The sequence below is a fragment of the Dendronephthya gigantea genome, unplaced genomic scaffold, assembly GCF_004324835.1.
Source record: "Dendronephthya gigantea isolate DGI-Jeju-01 unplaced genomic scaffold, DenGig_1.0 000002F, whole genome shotgun sequence".
NCBI classification, from domain to species: Eukaryota; Metazoa; Cnidaria; class Anthozoa; order Malacalcyonacea; family Nephtheidae; genus Dendronephthya; species Dendronephthya gigantea.
In genome coordinates this window covers 485,382-495,315 of record NW_021163012.1, presented here as the reverse complement: position 1 = coordinate 495,315, position 9,934 = coordinate 485,382, and the positions used below count along the sequence as shown (strand labels likewise).

Sequence of the window (9,934 nt, the reverse complement as noted above, 5' to 3'; positions counted from 1 at the left end):
ACTTATTGTTTAGAAATTTTTAAAAAATGTTTAAAAAAATCTTGAAAACATCAGAAGACTTCAATAGATGAGTCCACAGTACACGCCCATATTCCTCATTATTATCAAAATTAATCTATTTGAGTGGGTTTTCAAAGCTTTTATTCAGGCTGTGAAGATTTTGATTCTGACATTTGAAAAAGCTCTTGAGCAGATGGGTTATACAGTATGTGCGAATTTGAGATAGTAATTGAACGAGTATTCATCAACAAAACTAAGTTTCAATAACATCTTGTGCCAGGGGTGCGAACTCTGAACTGTCAAAATGGTCCGGAGTCAATCTTGTGGTAAAAGATAAATCTTATGAAATTTAATTTACCGGGTCGACTGCGGTCCTGATATTTCTATCTATCGCTCTGTTCTAAGCATTCCTAGGCGATTATATCTTCCGTTATCTCAAAACAACTGACCGTAGTTATTGCAATTTAAGGACTCGCCTCGCGTTGGTTGGGATCACTCTGAGTGTGCGCTTAATAACCTAAAGTAGCTCTTTTGTTTACGATCAGCTGTCACTAGTCTCAGGTGTGAGTCCAACGTTTTGCCGGAGACCAGGTCTGTTCACCACTACCTTGTGTTTAGCGATTGATATTTGCTGGAAAGCCTCTGAAAGACGCTGCGTCAACGATCAAGAGTTTATGGATCATCAGATTTACGGTAGGAAATATAAAACGTAATGTTTATTGTGTTCGCTCAACGTGATGTGATTATGATCACACAGTTCCCGTTGTGATATAGACAGTTCAACATAAGCAGGTTTAGGACGCAGCAAGCGCTCAGAGTGGGACGCACTTTTAGTCAGGCGCGCAGATTATGCAAAAGCCCACCAAAGAAGAGCGCAATGTTTCAGCCTATTGGAACAATTGAGTAATTACAGCGACATGCTTAATAATAGATGTAATTCGCTAGACACGTATTTTACACGACGAAACGCGCAAATTTAAACGTGACGCACGTTGCTCGAAGTATGTAAATCACATTCGTTTTTAAAATTATGTCTAAAAATGGAGAGAATTTGGAGAAATTCGGATTTAAAAGCGCGATTCAGGAAACCAATCATGTAAATATGAATTCTTGAACATTATGATGGATATGGCGGTGTGAGCTTGTTTGCTTTTTGTCTCCACGTCAAGGACGCCGAACATTTTCTGATTTGTCTTCGTGTTTGCTTAAGCTGTGAATGTTTGCCATCACAGTTGTTCGCGATAAATAGTTTTCCAAGATGTTGTCTTAGCGAGAAAATGTCTCTCTCCTTTCTGAGGGTTAAAAATAGACGCGCAATGTTTGCATGCGACTAATCTTCACCTCCTTCCAATGAATAAACGAAATAAAAGAATCATCAACTGTCTTCGCGCACGCTTGGAAGCCGCCTTGACCCTGCACGAGTGATATACATTCACACTTCCAAAAATTAAGAGGCAAAAATTATCAGCCTTCAGTTTTAGTGCACTCTTCAAACTTAATGTTCATGTCAACAGCACTCAGGAAAATTTGCAATATCTTGTCAACAGAATACTCAACGATATAAGTGCCTCGCGTAATGTATACTGAGAGATTCTAGGATTTAGGCTGAAAGAAACTACGCGATCATTTTACCGCCGTCGCAACAATAACAAGTGCGTCGATATAAAGAAATCTCGTAAAGTAAAAATATATTGCTTTTCACACAGTTCTATCACCTTAAAATTCTCCACCTTGGAAGAGCAGAAAAGGACCGTCTTTTAAGAATTTTTTAGGTAATCAAGTTTAGAAGCAACCCATCTGATAATCTCGTTATTCCAAATTTTTCCTAAGCCTAGACATAAATGCAATCAAAAACAACAAACGTTATGTAGTCTTGTTGAGACAGATCACAGAGTACCTTATTACACTTGATATCAAAGATACCGGCGTAATATAATGTTCTTAATGATCTAAGCAGTTCTTCTTTGCATCAATTAAGACAGTAATAATCAAAGAATATTTGTTACTATGTTTAAAAATTGTGACATGCGTGCGTGCACTGTACATCGCTTTTGATGAAAAGTAGCAGCTAATCCAAAGCTTTTTTCACCTCTCTCATTTTCTGTTTAAACTATAAAAATCGACACGGGAGTTTGGAAGGTTCTAATCGTTCATACAAATGTGTGAGGTGTTATTAGTTTAACATCTGTTTGACGCACCCATATGTAAAATATGACCATTGCCTTGGACCCAGTTAGATTTGTCGAGATAATAGGTTTGTAGGTAGAGGGTGGGAGAAATGAAGATGTGAGTGATGAGGTTCGCTTGGTTTTCTAAAGTTCTATTTCAGAATAACGCGTCTGGCTTGTATTAGTAATATGGAGGTGATGACGATATTCTGTTTTCAGATTATCAGCAGGAAATATACTTACGCTTCATCTTGGGTGTCTAAGCCAGGTGATGATGACACCGACACGCGGCCGGGGACATTCACTTGTAGTTCTCGTGGAATAGGTCGAGGATCGAGGGATGCCTGGGAATAGTGTATGTTTGGAAGATCATAAACGTTATGTAGTCAGTGAAGTAGTGTCTTCAAACACTGCTGTTAGAGTTGCATGGTCGAATAGTATTGTTGATTTGAAATAAGGCTTTATAGATTTGCATGATCCATGCTCCCAATCATGTGTATCAACTATCAGCACACCACAACAGTCATGCTGAGGCTCTGTGAACGATCCGATGTGATATTTCCTGCCCAGGTTCCCGCCTGCTCCTCGAGCACCCCTCGTTCCGCGAGCATGCGCGGTGAATTTTTTCTGCTCGAATTAGAACGTTTTTTTTTGAAAACATTTGCGAATAATTCAATTAATCGATTAATTGGTAAACTCTGCGCGCAAAATCCTAATTTTAGTCTACGACGAGTGCGCGCACTTTTGCGCAAAGTCAAGTGAATCTCCTTTTCGGCCGGCTTTCTTCATTGTTTCCCTCGCTGCGCGCATGAAACTTGAGCCAGATCGGCAAAGGAATTGCGCCACAGTTGCGTTTAATCGGATACGAGTGTTTACAAGAGAGTGCAGTTCTAGGTGCTGAAACACCGAAGCGGAAAAATTTAATTAGGGCGGTTAATTGATCACCACCTGTGATAAGCAACATTCTTACATTTAATGACATATTTGAGGCGAGAGCTTTCAGTAGACCATTTACTCGCTTGGGGAGCACATAAAAGCGCGAATAATGGCCAAAAGAGATGACAGCCAGTTGAATCTTATTCTTTCCTCAAAAGCTCACGCGTTTTCAGTTGCTTCGCTTATTTCACCACAAGACGGAGACGATGATTTACAAAGATATGCATATCCTTCGTCTGATTCAGGTATCACACGCTATATTAAAGTTAATACACACGCACTATATACTCCCAGCCAGAGGACAGTCATAGTCAGGAAGATCTCACTGTTCAGCTTTGTTAACTTAGTATTTATATACAATGGATATCAACACTTACGTCTACTTCCTATTTGCCCGCATACAAAGTAGTTGCTTATTTATAGTATACGTGATCCTATATTGCTTTATTCCTTTATAGAGTCTAATATTTATCATTGCACTATTTCTACGAACTAATAATGCTTAGTAATATCCGGGTTAAAGCTGAACAGTATATATTACAGACCCTTGTGTTGTTTGTCAGGTGTTAAAAAGCTCACAAAAGGATCTGAAATATAAGCACAGTAATCATGACTGATTGAGTACTTGTGTTGTTTCAGACTCAACTGATCTCACAAGCTCGGCTTTGGGATCAATGCAGGCAATGCAAAATAGGATGCCGTTGAACGAAGAACGCTCCCTTGAAGATATCAAAGTTGATTTACAAATGAAAGATCTCTGGCATCGATTTCATGAACTTGGGACTGAAATGATTATCACAAAGGCAGGAAGGTGAGTGTGTGTTTATCATAGTGATTTAAGAGTCTGAAGAGCGCAATACTTATGCAAGTGAAGCTACATTTATATGCCTTTCAAGAGTTTTATTGCCTCAATACTCAATGGCCGCTAATAGATTTTCTCACGTGCCACTCGTACATTTATTGCGCATAATATGGTAAACATAGAATATATTAATCGTGCATGTTGTAAGGTGCCTTCCCAGCACACAAAATCAAATTTTGAATTTAGAAAAGATTACATGTAATGCAATGAAGTTAAAGAATTGGAATTTGCAGACGAAAGTCTTCACATATTCTCTTTATTTTCTTGTACAATCAACCTTTCCTTATCTTGAAAACATCTTGGTTCTATATCGAGTTATGATCTATCATATTGCATTTCCTTTTCTCAATAGACGCATGTTTCCCGCAATGCGCATCAAAATTAGTGGCATGGATCCGAACGCGCAATATATTTTAATCTTGGACGTGGTACCCGTGGATAATAAGAGATACAGATATGCGTATCACAGTTCAAAGTGGATGGTTGCAGGGAATGCAGACGCCCCCATGCCTGGAAGAGTGTACATCCACCCTGACTCACCTGCCTCTGGTGAAGAATGGATGAGACAAGTCATATCATTTGACAAAGTCAAGCTTACTAACAACGAACTGGACCAACAAGGACATGTAAGTAATGGTCATGGACTGAATATTGGCTGATATCCTTAATGATGGGTTGCCAGTGTAGGTCGGCCTAGTTTATTTAAAATCACTAAGGAAATTTAGGAAGGTAACTCTAATGGCAGGTGACTGCTTGGAACAATGCGTCAATGCCTGCTGTATACCGTACTTCAGCACATCAATTTTGGTCTCGGATTATGAAGCGTTAATATGGCTACCAAACCAACTCTTGAAACCAAAAGCTTTTTTATTCATCAGCGGCTCCGGTAGTTTACAATATTCACTTCTCAGGAACAGCCTAAAGAGAGCAATGATCTCTATAGCCGGTGATAAGGGTCTTGATTTATTAATTTTTCAGATAATTATGGACATCCGTTCGGCGGATTTGATCTGACGTATTCTTAATTTCAGTTTTCATTGTTTTATAAAGGGAGCAATTTTCACAAATTTTTTGTGTATACGTTTCGTTTCTGAAACGGGAACATCTTGCGGATTATGTAATGGTCTTAAATTGATGCTAGGCTAGCTATATATAGACGGTGCTGTATTAAAACACCCATTCATTCATTAAGTTCTCAAAAAAGGGTTAAGAATAGGTTAATTGTCTGAAACAACATCAAACAAGACAGGTCTCCGCGCATGCCTTATGTATATTTTTAATACATGCATTTTAACTAGAAAGAAGGGGTAAAAAAATGCAAGAAATTGCATGTTTCTTTGATAAGATAGAAAGCAGTAAATAGCTACGGATGATTTAAAAATATATTGCAAAATTCTTACTTTGCATGTACACGCACCATGCCAATGAGAAGATGGTTACAGTAAAATGAACGAATTCCAATAAAAACTAAGAGAAAAGAACTTGTTTATTGATTTTGAATCACGAATGTTGGATGTGAAAGTTGACCTTAACGTCACTTCATTTACTACAGGCTCGTGGCGAACTCTCGTATGTTTAAAACTGGGGGTAACGTATTGGACAGCAAACTAAAGGCAATGGCAATAAAGTATTTCTGTTTTCTTAGATCATCCTTCACTCAATGCATAAATATCAACCACGAATCCACATCATAAAGAAGAAAGATTCCTCGTCTGCTAAACAAGATCAAGTGAATGATTTGGAGCAGGACACGACAAACGCTGAATCTAAAACATTTGTTTTTCACGAGACAGAGTTTATCACTGTGACTGCTTATCAGAACCAACAGGTAAGACACCCGACCAATTTGATCATGGAAGTATCTCGATCTAGTTAATAATAAGCAGGCTATGGTGATGAACGAAACTACTACACTTTCTTTTGCTATTTGCATCAAAATTTTACTGAAAGAAGTTGACAGTTCTAGCAACTTATCTCGCCTTTTCCTCAAAACATCAACCCACCTAGGCTAGACGAAAAAAAAAGCAAGGTGATTCCTAAATAACCAAAACTCTCAAGAACATCCTTTGGCTTTGCGTCTACTCTTCTATAAGATTTCCACACCTCGTATACACATCATGACAGTTTCAAGTGGATGTTTATTTTAAAATCACCAAAGGTTTCCGACGATTTTCAAATTGTTTCAACAATTTTGTCAAAATATATCAGTTTAATCGCCGAACGTGTTAAAGATTTGAAATCAAAACAAACTAAGCAACATCCTTTTACAATACGTCTTATCATCCAACAAGATAACAATAGACGTAAACAATGTTTTATATTTGGACTCGAATCTTCTGGATTTACGGACCATTGGCTCGCCTTAGGGCGCTTCCATTAGTTGCCAAGATGGTCAGACCGGTCATATTTTGAATTGAAAATTGAAATAGAGTATTTCCTTAAAAATATAGCGGTGAAGCTGCATTTTCCCTGCTAATCAGATGTAAATAACATTAAATCTGAATGAGGATTTCTTAAAACACTCCAAAATACCAGTAATCTGTCTGTCGACTATTCGCCGGTAGTTTTGTTACACCAGCAATCAAATTTGGTGTCGAAATTGTATAGTGAGTGATATGAACCTTGCAATGGTATTATGATCATTGTCTCTCGTGCATTCGCTTGTTTTGAACCCATTTGAAAATCAGGACTATTGACAGAATAACAGCAAAGTTAATCGCTACAATTATAAAATTTCCACTTAATCAAATAGCCTCACTTTGGATAATTTTAAAAGTTTATTCATGTACTGTACATTTAAATATAGTTTATTAGAAACGCATGTTTGCCGGACTACATGATAAGATATTTTACTAAAATATCCCAAGTATTCCTTTCAAACTATGAGACCAAAGCTTTATATGTATATATTGCCTAACCCAGACTGAAATATCCAGATAAGAATATTGACTTAATGACTACCAAATGGCGCGCGATCTCCGTTTATCGATAAAAATCAATAAAGGTCGAGACTTGCCGACATGTTTCAATATACAATGCCAAATCTGTACTTGCTGTTGTCCTCATCCCATATGTTGAAAGACGAATGTTGAACATAGCATACGAAAAATAGGTGATAAATGCATGACAAGAGCGATTGAGCTGAGCTCTTAAAATTTTAGAACAAACTTCAAATAACCCCCTGCCGTTAAAGTATTGTCTTGTTGCCCTTTAATCATGTCGAGAATTTTTGAATTTAGGTGGTCTTTTTAGAGCAGCGCAGTTTGTGTTTGGCTGTCCTGAAAAAGATAACTAACGATTTGAAGTCTTTCGTACCGATGTAAGGATATCTTTTTCAGGATGTTCAAGCACAAACAAGTGGTATTTACACACACTAAGATGAATTTCCCATCACTATAAATGAACGTCTCTTTATTTGCGAACTTTATTATAGATAACTCGTCTCAAAATTGATCGTAATCCATTTGCAAAAGGTTTCCGAGATTCAGGAAGAATCAGGTAATGCACTTAAATTCGTTAGGACTATTTCATGCCCGGCCTCAAAATCAGCTTTGTTTTCTTAGGCAGTCGTGAATAAGCGTGGTTTATGATAATTAAGATCATATATCTAAACATCTCCGCGCCAACGCAGCTTCTTCGTATCAATCAAACACCAATGCAACCGCACCAATAAAATTTTTCAGATTTCATCTTCCCTTCCGCCACCATTATCTTCAAATAACCAAAATTGATTTCTTAATTTTATTTACGCGTGATTACAGCAGATTGTTCCAGATTTAGAGGCTCGTCTTTTTGAGATAATTTTAATGAACATGCCTTGCACACTCCAGTTTAATTGCGAACTTATGTGGCATCATTTCTAAATTGTTTTTGGTATCTAAGTTCAGCTCATCGTTAGACACATATTCATATATTTATTAAGTAAAATTTCTTGCAAACACTTGTGATAGAAAAACTGTGTGAGTACTCAGGACTCTATTAGTGAACCACGGTTATGAATAATGTAATTTTTGGTATTTTCCAAGCCTCCAAGGTTATCTAAATAATCTATGACCTCCTTTTGCGGTAACTGGATTACGTTTTATCTATGGCGCTCGGGAACTAACCCTGCTTCGTAAATAAACAAAGCTATCACGAAACATCTGCTAAAATCCAAGAGGGCGTGAATAAATTTAAAGAAACCTCGGAACAAAATCATTGAAAGATAACAGAAAGTGTTCAACTGTTGAATATCTTTTCTATCTCAGCATCTAGATTCATGTTTTTCCTTAAATAATTTCTAAAAATGCTTCCAATCTATTGATTTTTGTTAACTGATTTGTTTCTGTCAATCCAGAGATGCAATGGATGAACTGATGCAGGCATATTCCTGCTGGCGTCCTCCAATAAGACCAGTTCCTTATCCTGATTACAACGGCAATGACGTCGCTTTCTCGCAAGATATGAGAACAGGTGTGGACGAACAACACGAACTGTCAGGATTCAACACAAATTTCACCACGGCTCCCCCACCTTCGACAAACTCCACTTCTGTGTCGTATCCCTCCGCATCAATGGTTTACCCCACATCCAACTACCCTCCCACCGCTTACAACGGATTTAGTAACGCGTACAGCGGTTACCCAACGCTAGCGCATGCTCATGTTCCGGGCACGCAGTTTTCCCCTCATTACACTACTTGCTCATACCCACCTCAACATAACCAACCTAGATTCCAGGCTAACGCGGTCCCTGCTAACGTCAGCATGAATTATGGTTACCATGGAAATCAAGTGGTAGCAGATCCTTCATCTCAATCATCTTACGTGCAATAACACCTTCGGTGGACACACGTGACCTCCCGACTGGAATACGAGTACTGTACGACAACGGGTGTACTGGAAGTCCAGTCGAAGGGAAGTTCTTTACATCTTTTGCCAAAACAAGATATTGTGTTTAAATGAGAACTACAAGAAGTCAGAGAGCACCATTGTCTACCTGTGATAAATATTATCACTTCATTTCAGTATTTTGTCGTAGTCCCATATTCAATCATGATACCGTAAAAAAAGTTGACAATCATCTTCTATCTCGTCGCGAAATGCTCGTGCAAACACACCCAGTAAAATAAAACCTGAAATAATATATAACACTTCCCAAATATTTGAAAACGAAGACAGTCCATTTGATAATGGATTCATCTTCCCTTCTTAATCTCATGCACACAATTGTTCCATTTGAACTCAAGTGAAATCGGAAAATGTATATTGGCTGAAAGAAGTCTTTCTCTTCCTATTCTTTGATTTTGCACTGGGTAACGATAGCACCTGAATAATTGATATTGTTGTGAAATTTTTATAACAAGAAACTGAATGAATGCGGGCGGGATATTTCATGTATATAAAAATGATAGTCTGTAAATAGTCTATAAGAAAGAGTTTATAAGAATCTAAAGGCTAATGATTGCCTGCATCCTGTCGTTTCTTAGTGTTATTTACCATAGATATTACCGTTCCTGCGGCCTCATTTAAATCTAGAAATTTGGAATTAGAAACGTGTGTTTACTGCGAGGATGAGAGAATAAATAGCCCATTTCTCGCTAGTAAAACGTCGTAGAATATACATCATGAGTTGCTTAGAGTTAGAGCAGGTGTTTTTTTACTTCATAACAATATATTATATATAGTCACACTAATGGAAACTGCTGTTGTCTGTGTGCTATTTCCCAATTCTTTAAACTGTTTTGTACATTTGTAAGAAGTTATAATTTAAATGATAATGAGATCTTATACACACCCACATATTATTTTGACAGGTTTTAATACAAGTAGACAGTAATATAGTCACGAGAATGAATTGAAAATCCATTAAATTATTGCAAGTGTCTGGTGCATTTTTTGGCATCTTATTTTCTCTGTTCTGGTGAAGGTACTTGCACCAAACCTCTTGATCTTACTAAACAAAAGATGCTCTTTTCAAATATAGTATT

The 9,934-nt window shown here is 37.5% G+C and overlaps 1 protein-coding gene across 2 annotated transcripts; it reads left to right on the top strand.

The window, feature by feature from the left end:
- The first annotated feature begins 338 nt into the window (after window positions 1-338).
- On the top strand, window positions 339-9,789 carry LOC114535202 (T-box transcription factor TBX15-like). Of its 2 annotated transcripts, none has more exons than XM_028556593.1 (6): window positions 339-693; window positions 3,744-3,915; window positions 4,319-4,592; window positions 5,612-5,794; window positions 7,400-7,464; window positions 8,303-9,789. In XM_028556593.1, the coding sequence occupies exons 1-6, from the start codon at window positions 675-677 to the stop codon at window positions 8,778-8,780; spliced, it is 1,191 nt and encodes a 396-aa protein (XP_028412394.1). In that variant the 5' UTR covers window positions 339-674; the 3' UTR covers window positions 8,781-9,789. The 2 variants fall into 2 exon arrangements, with proteins under 2 accessions (XP_028412394.1, XP_028412385.1); XM_028556584.1 differs by lacking the exon at window positions 339-693 and adding an exon at window positions 704-3,349.
- Window positions 9,790-9,934: the final 145 nt, after the last annotated feature.